The 19609-nt window shown below is 41.1% G+C and overlaps 2 protein-coding genes and 1 long non-coding RNA gene across 13 annotated transcripts in view; 1 reads left to right on the forward strand and 2 right to left on the reverse strand.

Moving 5' to 3' along the window:
- Positions 1 to 15197, forward strand: part of LOC143150911 (uncharacterized) — a 43159-nt gene extending 27962 nt beyond the window's left edge. For 5 of the 7 annotated variants that reach the window (XM_076319492.1, XM_076319496.1, XM_076319497.1 and 2 more), the window contains 3 exons: positions 4265 to 4515; positions 10739 to 10989; positions 13358 to 15197. In XM_076319492.1, coding sequence (XP_076175607.1) covers positions 4265 to 4515; positions 10739 to 10989; positions 13358 to 13361 — 506 coding nt within the window. In that variant the 3' untranslated portion in view covers positions 13362 to 15197. Of the gene's footprint in view, positions 1 to 1240; positions 1327 to 4264; positions 4516 to 10738; positions 10994 to 13357 lie in introns of those variants that run through there. The other 2 variants (XM_076319494.1, XM_076319491.1) reach the window with 2 other exon arrangements.
- LOC143150913 (uncharacterized) lies at positions 8643 to 10806 on the reverse strand. The gene is made up of 2 exons (XR_012993200.1): positions 10454 to 10806; positions 8643 to 8857 (listed from the first exon to the last, which is right to left on the reverse strand). It is a non-coding gene; the product is annotated as an uncharacterized LOC143150913 (long non-coding RNA).
- Positions 15198 to 17551: 2354 nt separating the features above from the next.
- LOC143151302 (uncharacterized) overlaps positions 17552 to 19609 on the reverse strand; it is a 41407-nt gene continuing 39349 nt past the window's right edge. For 4 of the 5 annotated variants that reach the window (XM_076320317.1, XM_076320316.1, XM_076320314.1 and 1 more), the window contains 2 exons: positions 19348 to 19565; positions 17552 to 18403 (listed from right to left, as the gene is read on the reverse strand). In XM_076320317.1, coding sequence (XP_076176432.1) covers positions 18128 to 18403; positions 19348 to 19565 — 494 coding nt within the window. In that variant the 3' untranslated portion in view covers positions 17552 to 18127. Of the gene's footprint in view, positions 18404 to 19347; positions 19566 to 19609 lie in introns of those variants that run through there. The other variant, XM_076320318.1, reaches the window with a different exon arrangement.

Here is a 19609-nt window from a genome sequence, read left to right on the forward strand (position 1 = left end):
AGAATATTTATAGACTTTTACTCCACGCGAGCGTATTTCTTCGGCGCTCAAAACAAACGCGGCTGATTGATTTATATTTTCGCGCGCTCGCAAACGCTCCCTCCGTTTCGTTGTTAGGCCCGGACGTCGCTGAACTTTACCAAATTCGCCAAGCATCTGTTCAAATACAACGATGCAATTAATTGTCGAATTCTTTACTTCGGGCATCGGTAAAGATGTCAAGGTTACCTTTGTATCGTTGCACGCCAATGACACGCACCGGGACATTGTGCGTGGTTAATTTAACGCCATTTAAAAATATGTACGAGTCGTTTGCACAAGTTGTGTAATTGCGAACGTTCGTTGAATATTTTAACGAACGTATAATAATTGCGACTGTTCCTCGATCAGTGTACGAGTGTTGGGAACATTTTCGCGTACGTGTACGTTTTTTATCGTACACGTACTTTAATAAGAATTTTAATGGTGCACGCTTGGCATAAACCGGTACGCGAATTTTGAGTGTCATTCAAATAATATACAAGTGTTGGCAAAATTTTGTTGGGATATAAATTTAAGTGGCTGCTTGTTGAGATACTCTGACAAATGTTTACTGCATCTTTTAACAGCCGTATGAAAATTACAACTGTTCTTTGTACAAATGTTGGGAAAATTTTGTCGAACAGGTATGTTTATTATTATAAGAACTTTGATGATGCATGCCTGTTGAGAAACTCTTACCAGTGTTTACTTTGCTTGAAACAGGCATTATATATGTATTTGGAAATAATATTTACGATCTGTGGGTTAGGCCCCCTTCGGAGTATAAATGAGACGTTAAATATCTAAGAGAAGGGACTTTGTTACTCAACTTGGATTAATGATCGCTTATCTTTATAACGTGGATTGATATTGTATTTATTTCCATAATCTTTCGTTCGATAAACCGGTGACTATTACAATTGAACGAAACTATTTCCCGTTACACATTATGCATTTCGTCAGACGTTCGGATCAACTTGTAAAATTATATAATATATGAATATATAATTATGTAAAAGAGCTGCTATTACAAAATGAATATACACGGTGCATCAACGATCGGTACCGATATTTATGCAAATTTATTCAGTGTGTATGCAGTATCGAGGTACAGCGATCGTAGAAAGTATATAAATAAACAATAGCTCGATCACACTCGGAGTTGAAGAATTCAGAATGAAGTACAGTGTGAACAATACATCTTACGTTTTGATTGTAGAATGTTACTCCGTTTACAACACGGTGTGCAAATGGGTCACTCGTATTTCGACGCTGGAGCGAATAATAGACGTTCGCATGACGAATGTAAGTGCGTGCTCGACAGGTGCTTTTTTTCCTTGAAAACGATTATTTACAGTGTATCTAATTCACGATGTGTCACATTTGATGATACCCAACGTTGAATCGTTTTGTTCGACTGGCCCACTTCGACGAACAAGTTCCGTCCCTTTACGCGTCAAGTATCGGCGCGTAAACGAACTCATCATTGTTTATATCGTATTCGTTCAATTTCGTTTCGACTCTCGTGAGTCGACTTACGTTACGTCCAAGTACTCATGTTTTCAAGTCCACGGTGTCTTCCTCATACCACATAGACGTTAACGTAGCCTGATACTTTCTTTTGTATTTATTTAACGAGATCTTTTTCTCGATACCTGGAAACTTCGTTAATTTCACGCAATTCAATACACATCGGTATCAACGTCACGAAATACTTCTCACATTTATTCAATGATACCTGGAAACTTCGTTAAATTATTTTCCTTCGTTAATTTCGCGCGATTTAATACACATCGATATTAACGTTACGGAAGTACTTCTCGTATTTATTCAATGATACCTGGAAACTTCGTTAAATTATTTTCCTTCGTTAATTTCGCGCAATTTAATACACGTGGATATTAACGGGACGGAGCACTCCCTCTCGTACTTGTTCCATTATATTTTTTTTTTCTTTATATCTGGAAACTTTCTTCAATTATTTTCTTTCGTTAATTCCACGCAATTTAAGACGTATCGATATTAACGTGACGAGATATTTATTCTCGTATTTGTTCAATGAGATTACTTTAAGTCACTCGGAAATTTTCTTAAATTATTTTTCTTTCCCAAAGTCGTGTAATTTTGTACATATTTATAGAAAATTTCGCGTTGCCTTCTTCCAAAAACGTGTACCAGCAAACTTTGGAACATCGAGTTTAATTCACATTGTACCTGAGCAAAATTAAGTAAAATTATTCGTTTGGTTTTTCCACGAGAAACTATCATAAAATTTGTATTATTAAAGTTAACTTACGTTTGAGAGTTAACTGTCGGGCTAGTGAAAATGGAGGGCAAATTTATACGAATCTTCCTAGGGAGCTCCAAGCACGCTCGAAATACATTTCACACATTCTGCGTGATCCGAAGTAAAGTTCAGCGTTCTCACTACATGTCATCGCATATCCCACGAATCAATACCGCACAGCTAGAAATAAAGTACGTGGCAATATCCTTACCATGCTTATATATAGCTACATTTTCTAAAACCGACCAACGCCGTAAATAGACATCGTACATGTACATCATCGTAATTGAAACACCGAAGTTGAATATTATCTAAAAATACACCTTCCGCGTACCTAGGGAATCGACTTCAACGGTAACAGAATACGCACAACTTAATTAATCGTAAGTTGAATACATTCGAGAACTTCAACTAACCATTACACGTTCCTACGAATATAATTAAATGAATTTCAACGGTGATAATTCTTTCTAAAAATCTGCTTCATTTAGAAACTTCAAAAGTGTACTTTTACTCAAACTATTGCTCCTGTTTCTATTCTCCAAAAATTGACACGCGAGTATCGGTCGTAAAATTTATAATTACTCGTTATTTACGATGTGATTGCAGATATAATCGTACTACATACAATTTATTACAAATATAATCGTACTACGTACAATTTATTACAAATAAATCGTACATTCAACAGTCTAGATTTATTTCGACACTTCGTATCGTTTCTAATCAATTTTTTCACGAATCCAACCCTTCGAAGGATTTTTCTTAAAAATCTGATCTATTCTAATTTCACTTCCTTTCGATGCACATTCTCACGGAACCAGAGACACACTATCGATATTATGAAACCGTTCTTTCAAATTGGTGAAAATTAATTTTTCGTAAAGCTTGTCCAATAGTTAATGCACGCGAAAGGATTTTTATCGTATCGAAAGGATATAACGTGAAAAAATGATGCAAAACTCGACTCGAGAGTTTCCGAGTTAGTAGTCGACAACGCGATTATAATTTTTGTAACTTTACCGAAATAATAATACGTCTTGTCAGTGTATGGTCAGACAATAATTATTCTAAAAAAATTGGAAAGTATTGGTCCATAAGTTCGGGCGGTTTTCATCGCACTTTAAATTTCTCGCATAATAGTTGTCTAGTAATTATGTCTCATACGTCGTTCAATAGCTTATGTTTTTTTCTCTTGTTCGATCGATTATCTATCCGTTCTATCAGCAACAAAACGATTAATTTTCCAAGAACTATGGAATATCGAGTTAACAAAAATGAACATCTCCGATAAGTTTTGCTTTACGAATTTAATGTTGATTCAAAATTAATTTATAGTAAATATTTAAAAAGAAAACTTGAATACTTTACTTTCATTTAACGATTCACGACAATTATCCCCGAAAGAAGTTATCAATAATAGCGAAAATCCTCTCGGGAAGAAATGATTAAAAATAGCAGAGAATAAATTGTAAATTAATTCGTAATGAATACTCGAAAAAGAAATTTAAATGTTATGGACCGACCTTCAATAACAGGTTGCTCAATAAGTTTTGTTGTTGGATAAGAAACGAAGCTATTAAGTTCATCGTTTTATTTTTCTAAAAATCATACTACTATTCGATGCACGTGTGTGAAGTTTCGTGTACATCAGTCGACTCGTTCGTACGTTCACAATTGTTCAAAGTTGAAGTATCATACTATTCTTTTCACAATGGGAAAAAATCCGACAAAACTTATCAAACAACCTGGTATTCACGATGAACAGCGAGTAAGAGCAGACAATGATTATTTTAGAAAAATTGGAAACTATTGATCCATAAGTTCGCGCGGTTTACATCTAAATTTAAATTTCTCGCAGAATAATTGTCTAGCAATTATGTCTCGTACGTGGTTCGATAGCTTTGGTTTTTTTACGAAGTTGCAAAAATTGACGATCTCTGTTTGCAATTTCAGCAATGTCCTTGGAGGAGTCGAGGCGTTCGCAGCGTCCGTACAGGTACGGGATGGTTCTCCTTTGCGTCGGAGCTCTGATAAACTGGTTAGGCCTCGCCGAGAACTACGTCGAACCGGTACGATATGTCGGTGTTGCTTGCATAATCGCGGGGGCTCTTCTCATATGTGCCGCAATGTGCTGTTGGCTGCACGCACCGCCAAGTAGGGCAACCATGCACACACAACACACAAATCATCCGATCACGGCACAGGTAAGACTTCCATTTTTTCTAAACCGCGACAGCGATAAACGTTTTCTCCAAACTGTCACCGCTTTAAGGCGGCGGTTGCGACGAGAGCCCGCCATTCGTGGAAACTTTGATCTTTCGCGAAAGAAAAGATCTCTCGCGACGGAACGTGCAACGTAATATACGGGGTGCTCCGAAAATCGGTCTCGTATTTCAATTACTCGATAGAGCGAAAGTAATCACTTTTCGTCGAGAAACAAATTGTAATCGTTACGAAGAGAGAAAGAAAAAGGAAATATTTTGGCCACCACTTGTTGGCAGACATTTCTTGGTTCATAATTGCAGAGTTGACACGTGGAAAATTTATTTATTTACGGCTAGGTGGTACGATACAATTTCCGAGAAACATGTTTCAAGGACTTGGTATATTAGAGAGATTAACCGGGAGCTTATACACCGAGAAATTAGAAACGTTTCCTTGAATAGTGTATTTAAAAAGTGTGACCGATATCCGTTTTCCACGTTTGATTTTTGAGCTTCGATCAATAATGGGTATTCGAATCTTTGATTTCTTTTGGAAGTTTCTTGAAAACAAAATTATGGAATTCATTCTTGGGACTCCCTGTAGTCGGAGAAACCACGCGATCGTTTTAGTAGATAGTTAATAGGCTCGAGATAGTGCTCACGTTAAGGTAAGATTAATAATTAGAGATCGTGGAACGAGAATACTCGTGTATATTCTCTATACACTCTATACTTCTTGATTTGAAGTCATCCTTCGTTTACATATTGTAGAAAATATAGGAAAATTATTTCACGATAGGCAAGAATACGACATAGATTAAAATATAACGTTAAGGTAAAATTAATAATTAAAGATCGTGGAACGAGAATACTCGTGTATATTCTCTACACACTCTATACTTCTTGATTTGAAGTCATCCTTCGTTTACATATTGTAGAAAATATAGGAAAATTATTTCACGATAGGCAAGAATACGACACAGATTAAAATATAAGATCAACTTGTATAAAAATTTTGTTCAGCGCTGTCCAAGATTACGTATTCGGTATTTACACGTGATTCGATTCCGGTATGGATTTTCCTCACGTCCATTCAGCGTATTTTACTAAGTAGGAGTACGATACACGAACTCTATAATTTTCCAAATTTTCCTGAATTATGACAGTACGATGAATCATAGACTGTTCCAACTATATCTCTGCATCTACAAACGTTTTATCTTTATACGATGAAGAAGCAAGTTTGTATTATTTGTTTCGAAACAATATTGCACAATTAACAATCTGACGATATGGTATAATCATCGGAGTCTGACTAATGATTTCATCAGCGAATCTACGATCTATACGAACATTACGCGAGTTCGCGTCACATAATCGGAACCCTTATAATATTTCCCTTGCACCTGATGTCGTGCAGTGTATTTACATCGTGATTTAAAGAATTCCTAAAATATTTTCCGTAGAACGATAGTTCAAACTTTTGAATGTAATCTAGAACGAGTCCTATTGAAAAAATCAAAGTAATAATAAAAATGAAACACCCAAAAGTCAGATAATCTCTACCTAAATTAAACGAATTCTTATCGAAACTGTATTTTTCCATTGGCGTTAATAATGACACCAATATCGTTAAATCGCATCAGATAAAATGTACCACTAACGTTCTCGATTGTATGGCATATCGGATAACGTAAAATTTTCGTTTGATATATTAGAAAAACATCGGTTCGTCGTTGTGCCTGTTTCTATTGTACGCTATAAATTCCACAATATAAATTTGGAATTTTACAAATTCCCTACCTGGTACAATAATACGTTCGAAAACGATAAAATTACTCGGGTTTTCCTTACCGGGTACACCGTTGGAGCTCGAATCGTTAACAACAGGAAGAGATCGACGTCATCGTGTTTACGAGCGATCGTCGATGGAAATTTCGTTTCGAAGTTTAAATGATACGATTCGTTCGCGGTGAAATGTTAAAAAGAAATGTTCGATATGGTTGTAAAAAAAATTCGTAAAGCCACCCTCTGTCAGCTCGTAGTCAACGTAGCCCCGTAAGGGTTCCGGAAACGTCTTAATCAAAGCCTCCGAAGATTCTAGCGATCTTCGGATCGAACTGGGTCAACCCTCACTTATAGACCGCGAAGTGCTCGTGCATGCCATGTAACGGGTGTACAGTCGCAATTATCGTTGCTTGTAAACGGGCTGCGGGATAAAAATATAACCGGGGATCGTTTCGCTGCCATCTTCTTTCTTCTTCTCTTGATTACTCTCGCGGTAGCCTCCTGGTGTACGTTCGCACGCGCCATGTGGCGTTTCGTAAATCCACGGTAATTGGTATAAACTCGCAGTGAACGGATCCGGTGATCGACGAGATTTACGCGGCTCCACGGAAAAATCACGAACCGTCGAAATCGACGAACATGTGGCGCGAGCGAGTGTCGAAAGCAAAGATTGCATTACGCGAACCGTGATCGTTGCATTTTTTTTTCTTTTATTTTTTTCCCGCGCGCGTTACGGAATTCCCGACTAATCGACGCGATGAAAAAATCGTTCGGTTGACGTTCGAGGAAAATTTCGTCGCGAAACGACGAAAAACCTCGTCTTCTCCACGATGACAACGATTACTCGACGCAATGGTCTTTCGATCGAGGTCTCCCACGAATGAGTTGACCTTTGAATGAAATACGATTGCAGAACCGCGACACGTTTACTTTTCGATACGGATGGTACTGGGTTACGTCTGTTCCCGCGCGTACTGTACGCTGGTCGAGAAATGTCAATCAAAACTGTGAATACGAAACGTCGCGCTAGAAGCGTTTCTCATTTGCTGTTGCATTTCTTTCGTTTTTTTTCAATTTCAATTTTTTTCCTCCAGACACGGCCTACTTGTTATTATACAGTACAGTAATGCTTTTTAATTGTGTTTGTAACTTTTTAAAAGAACCATGTATTTACTCCGTTTGCATCACTAAGCAAAATTAATTGCCAATAATTGCCATAGTTAACAGTGTGTTCAATTGACAATGCGTTGAGTTACTTCTACCCCCGTATCTACTGAAAGTTATAATATTGCCTAGAACAAATAGATTAACATCCGGTATTAATATTCTATCCGTAGCTCGAACGAAAACGACAAACATTTTATATTTCACTTCATTCCACCGTATCGTAAATGTTTGCGTATTTTCATTCAAACGAATCGTATTCCGAGAAATTATGTACAGTACGCGCGCGAGAAGATTGCATCTGGAGTTACGACGTCTCCCAATCTTTCAGGGTCAATCTACTCGGGAACGGAACGGTATTATTATACTTGCATCGTACGAACGAAGAACTTATCGTAACTCCAAACGCAATCTCTTCGCGCGCGTACAGTACACACATACACGAATAGTATCGATCATCCGTGTGGTCAGTTCACAGTGTGTTGGCTTACTTCTTTTCACGCGCAGTAATAATTATTCATCGTTTCGTAACTCATCGATCGCTCTGTGTGTCAATTCACGTAAAATGTTAAATTCATCGCATACCACTAATCGATATCTGTTAGCCTACTTTTTTCCAGGAACCAGTATTTAGCAACGAAACTTTTTCAGACTCGTCGGCATACTTTCTGCGCGTATATACTTAGCGTTCTCCTTTTGTTCGTTCCTCGTCATTGTGTGTACGCTTTCATAGCGCCACGGATCTCGATCGCGCGTCGCTCCCACGAAAAGGTTCGTTCACGAAACTTTTGTCCCTTTTTTTTTCCTTTTTTCTTTTTTCTTTCTTTTTTTCTCTTCTTCTTCTTCTTTCGCAAAAGTAGGTACGTAGGCGTAACGCGACTTAAAATAGCTCGTCGTTCCTCCTTTCGTTGCGCGAGAAGAAACAATAGAAATGCATAGGTCTGTCTGCAGCTCGATGCATAAAGGAGGTCGGTGGTAGTTGCAGCGCTTAACTACCGCCCGTAAGGATATTCACCCGGAAGCTCGTATCTATATTTATCGGTAACCATCCTTCGATGTACATTTACGCGCCACGGTTGCAATTGACATACATGCAAGGGTGAGAAGATAGTTTACGATGCAACGAGCTAATTTCACTGTTTAATGCTATCGTAATGGTTCACCTTGACAGACGCGGGTGCAGAAATATTCCTTTCGAAGTCTTGGAAGATGTTTGCAACGATCGAGAATTAATCGTACGTTGTCCACGTTACTGGGTCAATCTGTAACTGTATTATTATTTCGTCCAGCCACAATTATATTTTATGATTACTCATTCCGTGATATTAGAGATTCTACGATGATTCGAGTCCTATTTATTCACACATCGTGACGAAAATTCCACCGCTTCCTATGGAGCAATTTTTTCGAAAATATTATCATTTTATTATTATTGTTATTTTTATCATCGATTACCTGGTAGGTTATTAATAGAGATTGTAATAAAAAAATAGATTTATACACACTTCAAAGTATTTAAAATCTACTCTCAACTTCACAGCCTATTATTATCTTTCTCACAGTACTTGACAACTTTCAACGAACTCTTCCACTATCTATGGCAGAACATCCATTACATCGACTAATAGGGAGACATAATGGTTCGAATAAGAGAATCGTTGAATAATAAACTCCTCGCTTTCCCGTTGTACATCATATTACGTTTCAAATGACGTAAATGACGATAATTGAAATCAAGGAGAGATCTAAAGAAACGTGTATCTGCAAAGTTTATTACGCAAACTTTGGTACCTATTTTCTAGCTCGAAAATCACGTTTACCATTCATTCGAAACGATCGCACGCAATGGTCCGTGTGCTTGAAAAAATTGTTACAATCACGTTTTCAATTTTATCGCTCGCGTATTCTTAGCAACTGGCCGATACTATCGCCAGTTTCTAACTTTTACAGTATCTCGAGATTTGCTTCTATAGTTAGCACTACATATTTCCCCTTTGATTCTATTATTATATTGGTGAACGCGTACATCGCAAGGTTCGCAGAAAATTTGCTTCTAAACCATCTATCCATCATCGAAGTACGTTGCAATCGTCAAAGGACTACGTAATAACTATTTCTATCCTTCGTTCCCATAATTCTCATTTCATTTCACTTGACGAATTTACGAAAGAAAATTAACAAAAAGATATTACACTCTATAAACGCAAGATGAACGTATGAAACAGTTTAACTTAAATTTAATAAGACACTTCGACCATACACCAGTTGAACGTTAAACGTTCGAGCAACGAAATATCGTTCGATAATTGATCTTATCTAAAAGTCGTTTATCTTTTTCATTTCTACCTTTGTTGTATCTCGTCGCGGTGACTCCGTTACAAAATCGTTGTTTCATCCATCGACCAACATCCACGCAACGACTGCATCGCGTTGAATCGAAGTCTCTATTATTCACCGAACGAGCGAGATCCTTCGTTTCTCGGTTGCGAATAAGATCAACAAGAAAGCGAAACACTATCTCGACCGGTACCACCCGATGTCGTAATCGCGAGACCGCAAAACCCCGTCATCGAACCGTGGCCCGCGAAACGTAAAGAAAATCAAAGAGACCGTTACGATTTTGGCGAGGAAAATCACAGCCCTCAGTCGTTCACCTGAAAGATTCAAGTCTCGAGACCGATTATGCAATTTTCCCCGAAGACCCTCCCCCACCACCCCCCTCTACTTCATAGTCTCGAATAACCGCGTCTATTTTCATCCCAGCGTATCCCGTACGTCACTTTGCGCCCTTTCGCGGCTTAGGTCCCGAGACCAGTTATAAACTTTGTAAAGAGTGTCGAGGCGAGCGCGTGTACATCTACCTGCTATAGGTGGAGATATCTATAGACGACCCGCGATATATATAGACGAGTACCATTTCGGGGTTAATATCCTTGCGGTCGAGGCATAATGCCGTCATAAAGTCGTGTAATAAAAGTCGGCTTACTTTCAAAGGGTCGTTTCCTCTTTTTTCTTTTTTTTTTTTATTTTTCTTCTTCTTCTTCTCCTTCTTCTTTTTTTTTCCATTCGAAACTTTTCGAGACAGGCGAAGCCTCGCGTCAATTTGAATATGGAAATATCCCGGCAGGCGTTCCCCCTCGTTTGCTTTCGTTGGAAACGGGATTGCGTAGGAGTTGCGCACGAAGCTCTCGACGATACAAACAGCAGCGTTCGTTGTGGAGCAGGTGGGAGAAGCAGCGTGATTCATACGGGTAAAACTTTCTGATCGCAGATAGACGATCCAATTCACGTGATCTCCATCGAGGAACCATCTAGTGGGTCCAGACAGAAGCCGCCGGACTACGAGGCGGTCACAGACGCGCCACCTAGCTACGACGACGCGATCAAACTGAATCCAAGACACCTGGTTAGGTTGAGCAACAGCAGCGCGTTGTCGCTACCAACGGTGCACAACATGGTACCCAGAACCGTGGAAATTGTTTCTAGGGACCCGACACCGTCACCACCGCCACCGTACGCGAGGTAACCTTTTCATTTATATTGTTTACGCGCACGATCTACGTACAGTTCCAATAATCACGTTCGCTTTTTAAATCAACCGAGGGATAATCTCGTTAGATAAAGTTATTAAAAATACTCCAGCTTTCATTTCAAGTTCTTTTCACACTGCAACGTTACCTCTAATTCTCTCTACCTTCCTGTAATACGGTTAATTCGTTCCGTATGGTATCTAACTCAGATCTAATGCAAACTTGGCACAGATGGCACGATAGAGATATTCGTGCTGTACGAGAGTTATCCAAGTTTGTCGAGTACTATGGGGCAACATTTCGTTTACAATGTTCGCATGTATGATATAATACACTCGACTCTCCTATAACACGGTTAATTCGTATCGTGTTGCACCTAATACCTATTCGAATACGATGAAATTATTCGTGGTATACGAAGGTTGTCCAATTTCATTCAGTCAAGACTATGTTATAAGAGGATCGTGTGTAAATATACAAACACGAGTCAAATATCCCGTTCGAACGTTAGGATGAACGAACGAAGGAACAACGCGACTCGAATAACAACAAGGAATCGTGTGGGATTCTCGCGCGTTTTGTTTGTAAATCGTTCGTGAGAAACGTTTGACCCGTCTGCGACGCGAAAGCCGAGACGCCGTGAAACGGGGTCAGGTGACTCTGTGGGCGTAGTGGGGGCATCGTGACGCTACTTCTGCGCCGTGACGTCACGGAGTGGGCTGCAAAGTCAGGTGACGTCATATCGCGGTGTAGTTACGCAGAAATTACTCGCGAAACCCGATTAATTTTAATTCGTCTCGATTGAAAAGTATGTGGTTCGTTTAATCGATACGGGCTATAAGTGAGCGCGATGCTTCGAAAGGAGGACTTGTTCCCGTGAAAATTTATGAAAAGAGACTGAAATTGTTTCAGGGACAAAGCAGAATATAGAAACGTGGTATAGAGACAGATGAAAAACTTTTGTCCAAAAAATCTGAATAACTTGTTACGGTTCGTTTATCGCGAAGTAAAGTTTGTACTGTAAAGTTCGAGGAGAAGATTTACTTACGTGACTATTTATGAGGAGAGACCACTACATTTTTAGAGATAGAAAAAAAATATAGAAATATAATAGAATTTCAGAGACACGGGAAACGTGGAAACGTGTTAGAGCGAGCAGATGCAGAATTTCTGTAGAGAAAGTGTAGAAAAGTTTGACGAGCTAGGAGCGGATTAAATCAGAATCAATAAAGCAATGATTCAAGAATTGAGCAGAGACGCGCAGTAGTAACTTATACGTGCAGAAGAAATCAAAAAGTCAATTGCCATTTTGCAGTTCGAGGCTTCGTCGACGAGATATAAGCAGTTTTTTCAGGTTCTGCTTCTGGGACGTGTTTCATTTCTCACACGCGGACTCGCACGTGAAACACTCGTGTAGACGTAAAGCGAAATTTATTCACGTACCTGATAACCGGTTTGCAAATTTTGGGAGCGTTTATCGAAGGATTTCGACGAAGACGAATTTAATTTCGCTTCGATTTTATTTACTAAGAAATAACAAATCGTATTAAATGTTCTTCGAGACAGTCCGATGCAGTCTGAGAATCGAATAAATTAAAGTAGAACAAAATTTGTGTCATGTATATAGATATTCTATTGAAAAGTTCACGGTGTTTTTTTAACTCAACCGCGTATAATAGTATTCCTAAGATCGAGTATACTTGAGCACGACGGTTGAAAGATAAAAAGAAAAAAATTTCCATTCAAGTATGGAACAATAAAAAGTATTCCCCGATAGAAATCTTCCTTTCTGGAAACGTATCAAAAATTAAAAACGACCGTAACTTCCAGAATTCGACAATGGAATTTTTCGAAACTTTGCTTATCGATATCGGTGAATCTACCTATGGAAGAATTCGAGATAAATTATAAACTCAATAAGCAACGTTACTTCTATCGACCAATGTTTCAACCTTAAAGCGTTTCTTCGTTCGATTATACGTTTAAAATCTCTAAGTGAAAAATGTCTCGAGTATATGGAACTCGTGTTTTTAACACATGTACAACGAGTGTCTCACCTAAATTTCAATGACCCATCCCCACCATTCTCCCACTACTCGGTATTTCGAGCCGAGCGTAATCCGATCCTACGAACAAAGACAGTGAATAGATATAACAAGAATAAACGAGAAAGAAGTGTACGGAGTAGAAATGGTCGATCTCGATCATTTCAAAGGAACGCTGTACTCAACCGACGCTATTTCGCGAGCTATTTCTTCCTTGTTTACTTTCGCTATATTTACTTTCTTTCCTCGTTGAATTTTCTTTTTTTTCTCCAAATTTTCTACATATAGCTCACGATCGATTTTTCTCAATTCCAGGTGAGATCTTCGGCATCGGCATACTCGATCGCAACGAAAGATGTTTGCGGTGTGCTGGAGGTCCAGCGTTTTCCTATACAACTTCGTACCGCGCAAGTATAACCGCGTGACGAGAATGTGAGGACCTCCGTGTCATTCGTTTTCGTTGCCCGTTGCGAGCGCACTCGAAGAACGATTACGATGAACGTTCCCGTCGTCGTGTCACTGGACCTCGTCTACGTAGACTAAACTGTTTGTGTTCAATGAATTTAAACGAGTGGTCCTTCCAGACGGGACGCTGCTTTCGTCATCGATTATACACGAGAACACCACGAGATACTGGAGAACAGAATCGATGGGTACGTCGGTTATTCCGAGCAACGGATTCGTCCGAGAAGACAACGAACAAGGAACGAAAATGGTGTTTTGGGAGTCAACGAATATGGTGAGCCTCGTGTCTCTTGGAACAGAGAGAATAGAATCGATAACGGAGGATCTGTTGCGTATTACCTGTTTCTATCAAACGGTGGATTCGTCCGAGACAACGAAGAAAGAAAAAAGGAATCGAAAACGGTTCCTTGGAAATCGACGAGGATGTGTCACGAACGTTGACTCTCGGAATGGAGAGAATACAATCTACGCTAGAGAGTATGCGTTGATCGTTAATATCTACAAGTGGATGGGTTCGCGAAGACAACGAACGAAGAGAGAAATTGAGAAAGGGTTTCGTGGATATCAACGAAGACGTCACGAAAGTTCTGAACAGAGGGAACGAAATCGATGATGGAGAATCTGTGGTTGTTTCTATCCAACGGTAGAAGATGACAACGAACACAGAAAGAGAAGTTGGAAAGAGTTTTCTTTGGAAATCGACCGAGATAGGTAGAATACAATCTACGATAGACGATGATCGTTTCTATCGATAGATTTGTTCGAAGAGACAACGAACGCGGAAAACGAGGAGGGTTTGTCTGGAAGTCGTCGATGTCGCGAACGTTTCGTGCCTCTCGAAACAGGGAGAGTGCAATGTATGATGCGTTGATAGTTTCCGTCGAGCGGTAGATCTGTTGAAAAAGACAACGAACTCGGAGGAATCGAGGATGATTTTTCGGTGGTCGACGAGGAGGGTATCGCGAACGTTGTGCCTTTCGCGGTGGGTCGTGGTAACCGCGCGCCTAAATATAGCACGTGCACGAAATGTCCGTGATTAGCCAAGCAGTCACGGAACGATGCATAGACTGGACTCGTACGTGGTAACCGTGCGGGGCACGAGAGCACGATTATCGATTTCGTCTGGCCAATTCGGAGCGAGTTTAAAATAGCGTACACGAGTCATCGATAAAGGGACACGTGACGCGCGAACGTTCCAACGAGGCTGTTCGCGCGAGATGTATCCGTAATTGTGATATTCGAACGTGTCGCCCCGCGATCATCGCGAGACAGTATTTTGCGAACGATCGGAGAACTCGGGGACCTTGTATAGATACGAAAAAGATGAGAGAAAGAGAGAGAGAGAGAGAGAGAGAGAGAGAGAGAGAAAGAGAGAGAGAGAGTGTTAGACGTCCTAAATATCGGAACCATGTTTCCGAGTTTCGTCGCTTAGACAATCGTGAGGCTTGTTAGTGAAACCATTTTTGCTTGCCATATATGATTTCCATGATTGTCATTTTACACGTATACGTTACGCATGCGAAATTCGTTCGCACGTCCATTTTTATTGTGATACGTATAACGACGATGTTGGTGTTGTACGGTACACACATACGTCACTACTCGTCGAACCGCGACGTTGCTTTGTAAAACAAGACTCTTTTTTTTATAATGGAAATACAATTATAAAGTTGGACAACTTTTAAATTAACGCTGCGTTTTCTTATCAACCCCTTCCGTTGCAAGTTCGATGGATCAGTATCGTTCTCTCGAAGCTTGTCATTTTGAGCACTGGCAAGTGTCTCTTCCGATCATTTTATCTCGTGAGGCGAATTTTCTTCGTGGATTTTCAACGATCGAACGTCATTTTCAAGCGATACGTTCTCTGACATGCAATCGTTGAAAAAAAAGAAAAATCTTAAGAAATTTATCGCGATTCTAGAATTCCTGTTATCCTGGAGTAAATGTAAAAGAGAAAAAAAATTCTCGACAGTGTATGCTCGGTGATAATCGTTTCGTCGCGCGGTGGTCTCTGCAAGGAAAAACTCGTGGCTTCGTCGATAAATACCCTTTATTCAATCGAAGTAACATTTATACTTACTTAAAGCATGTCATTGAACTTATATGTTCGTACAACTTTATCAACGGCAACAATAATAATCGCAATAATGACGAGAACGTAACGACAATAGTGGTAATAATGGCAATAATAGGAATAATAATATCATTCGGAATTGGTAACCTCGAGAAGATCGGAAACGAACCGTCGACCGTGAGGTTGCGTTCCACGAACCGTTCTCGTTGCCCTTAGCCTGTGTTCGATTTATGTTGAGCAAAAGAACAGATCTAATCACAGTGACGATGGCAATAATTATAAATCGTAACGATAATGACAATGACAAGAATAATGATAATGTCGAGATTAATCGTAAATCGCCGGCCGACTATCGCTATACTTTAATTTATTATTACCCTCGCTACACGGTGTTTTGGTTAAATTATTAATCCCGCGTCTTCGCGGTACCTTGCGTCGCGTCTGCTTTCGTACAGACAAATAATTGATTTCCCCCTCGCGTTCGCGTGTTCTCTTTCCCCAACGTCTGTTCCTTTTATATACACCGTCCCGTTCCAATAACCGTTCGACGAAAATTAGTTCAGTCTGCAAAATAATAAGCACTGCTCGCCCGATATCTCTGCCCCGTTGAGCCGTCCCTCGTGTCTCATCGTTTCTCGCGCTAAGAAATTACCACCGATTGCACAGTTCGTTCGCTTATTTCCTTTTTCATTTATTTATTTATTTATTTTTTTCATCGTATACTTGTCGATACCAGAAACGAACCGAAAGCTCATTGTTCGCCGATTCGACGTCGCATCGTCGAACTCGATCCCGTCCAACCCCGAGCCAGCAATAAATTATTGTTCGAGCGTCAAAGAGGCAGACGATACCCGTCCTAGACAGTCGCTTCGCGAACGCGTTCGTATTTACACCACTCGGTCCCTCGCGTATTTTACAATTCATTAAAAAGACGCGAACTTATGAATGTACGGGGATGTGAAACGCGTCGACGAGACGAAAAAGTCGAACAAACGAACAAACGAACGAACAAACACCGTAACAACTCGCGCGCGCGATCTCAGTCATATTGAACGCGCCTATCACCGGCTGTCGCGCGATAAAAATTTCTTCCCGTGAAAGTAATAGAATAAACGGAAAGAAGAAAAAATTAAGAACAAAAACAACGGAAAGACGGTAAAACCTATTGCACGCACGAACGAGTATATCCTTCGTCCCGATTAATTAAACCCGCGACTGACCGATACACCGTGTTTCACGATCGACATGTATATACCCCGGTCGAGTTTCGCGCGAGCGACCTTGAGCCACGTACCCCCACCACCGCTCCACCAGGAGTGGGGTCACAGGTTAGGTCACACGGAGCGTCACGGTCGCTCGCGCGGTCACCCGTATCATCTCTCCCCACTCTTCCCCCGCGACCTATGTACACCCTATGGACAAAAATTGTGTTGCACCGTTCGTAGTCTCGTTGATAAATATAAATTGCGTCGGTATACTCGTCGCTATATCCTATATCAGACAGTAATAAGAGTTATTTTATTTTTTTTTTTTCTTTAGTGGTAGCAATAATAATGTACGTTGGATTAATCCTAGAAACGATCTCGGTGGTTGTAACAGTGACGATAGTAGGTAATAATAGTAGTCTAGCGGGTAATGATTACGCAATTAGTAATTCATAATTTAAGTAGCCGTCGGTTCAGCAAGAAGCAGCGTATTCAGCGGTTCCTCGTCCCTCGTTAGATTTAAACGTCGATTGCTTAAACGGGTAAGTAACAGTTAATACACTTGGTAAGAGCGATACGTGTTATGTTTTTTTTTTTTTTCGATTAACATCTAAGCTGGATCGTCCGATTACCGCCGGCCATTCCTTGTATATTTTTTTTTACATACCACCCCGGTCCCCCACCCCCGCCATTGCATCACTCCCATTTCGTTTCGCGCCGCGCATCGACGTCCCTCCCACCCACCTCTCCCCCCTTCTCGAACAATATAAATGCTTTCTTCTCTCTATGTACACGACGACACTACTCGTCTTCGGCGGGTGTCCATCATCGTCCCGCTGCCGGCCTTAATACTTACGCGGTACAGGTTCGAATTTTTTTATGTACAAAAAAAGATATCGCTATGAGCAACGCGTCAGTCCGCGAGAAATCGCCCCGGATCGGGGGGGAGATACTTAGATACCGTTGTAACATTTACTAACAGTCTATACAGTCGTCGGGGGTTGTTCGCCGCCCCCCCAGGTGACGCTCGTTGGCGATCTCTGAAAGCACCATCTTCGCCTGGTAATTCGTAAAAATCATTGTCCGTTGGTTGGTAACCACCGTCGAGGGGTTCCCGTCCCTCGAGTTGTCCTCGCGGAGGAGGAACAGCGAACCGTTTCTCCTCCAACTTGTCCGTTTACCGACACACGATTTCTGCTCGACGCACAGTGTGTCCGATCGGCAACCACGCGAACCGTGTCCATCCGCGTCGCGTTCGAGCGTACGTAGCGACGCTTTCGGTCACTGCGTCAAACGCGTCCGACTCGCGTTGTATCCGATCATCGAGCTTTAAGGATGGTCTCAGATGGGTGTCGGCAGCACCGTGAAGTCCTGGAGCGCGGTCTTCACCGTCTCGTATATCGGCCGGTTGGCCTCGTCCGTGCAATAACCGTCTGCGGTGCACAAGGTCTGCAGCTTCGTCAGGTAACTGTCGAAGTTCTCGTGGCCCATCTTTTCCTGCGGTCCGCCCGGGGCGTTCGGTATTCGCACGTGTTCCAGGAGCGTGATCATGTTGTCGCGCAGCGACTGGTAGTACTCGGTCAGGTTGTTGTTCCGTTGGGCGATCGTCGTTGTTTCCTGCGGAGCGAATAAATAGTACGGTTTAATTCGATCGGAGGAATTACCAGCGACTAGTAGCGACGTGGCTCTATGTTATCTACTTTGGGAGTGGTAGCGATTGGACGCTGAGACTTTCAAAGGTCGACGTTCCATTTCTAAATGCTTTGGAAATTGGAGTAATCCTAGATTGCTTATCTTTAGCTGTCCTTGTGCAAAATAAAATTCTATGTTATCTACTTTGTAGGTGTACAATTCACAGCTATTGGATGCTGAGACTTTCAAAGATCGACGTCCCATTGTTAAATGCTTTGGAAATTGGAGTAATCCTAGGTTGCTTATCTTTAGCTGTCCTTGTGCAAAGTAGAATTCTACACTTAGTAGGTATACAATTCACAGTGATTGAAGGCTGAGGCTTTCAAAGATCGACGTTCCATTATTAAATGCTTTGAAAATTGGAGTAATCCTACATTGCTTATCTTTAGCTGCCCTTGTGCAAAATAGAATTCTACGTTAACTACACTGTAGGTATACAATTCACAGCGATTGGATGCTGAGACTTTCAAAAATCGATGTTTCGTCTCTAAATACTTTTCCAGTTAAAACAATCTACGTTCGTTTCTCGTAATCCCGACGTAAACAAGTTTCTTTGTTTCTCGTAGTCTCAGCGCACAGATGGAATAGAACTCTGCGTTAACCACTATAGGAACTTTCCGTAGCGATCCGAGGCTGAGTCTTTCCGAGATCGGTGTCCCGTCTCCAATGCTCGTGAAACTACCACGTTTCATATGTTCGTTCGTTTTCCAAAATCTCAGCCCCCAATTCGAGAAAATTTTTGTTCATTTCGCGTAATCTCAGCCCGGATCGAGTCGTACTCTACGTTATTAATAATCGGATATTCCCGCGCCTCCTCTATCGTCGCACGGTAATAATCGATTACCGACCGAGTAAAACGCGGTACTGACCTTTTCACCTTGCTTCAGCTGATTCTCCATGGCGGTGATATCGGAGCGCAAGCGCAGCACCTGCGATTCGACCCGCGCGTTCTCTCTCTGGAGCTCGGTAATCTCGGCCTCCAGTGTGTAGAGATCCTCGCCCTGACCAGTGGCGGTACCGCTACCACTCGTGTTACCCTGACCCGTACCCACCGCACCCCCGTGAGCCGGACCACTGGTGTCCACTCCTGAATATACGACATACAGGGGTCCACTTTAACAGACTGCTTAC

This window comes from Ptiloglossa arizonensis, chromosome 9, assembly GCF_051014685.1.
Source record: "Ptiloglossa arizonensis isolate GNS036 chromosome 9, iyPtiAriz1_principal, whole genome shotgun sequence".
In the NCBI taxonomy this organism is placed as follows: Eukaryota; Metazoa; Arthropoda; class Insecta; order Hymenoptera; family Colletidae; genus Ptiloglossa; species Ptiloglossa arizonensis.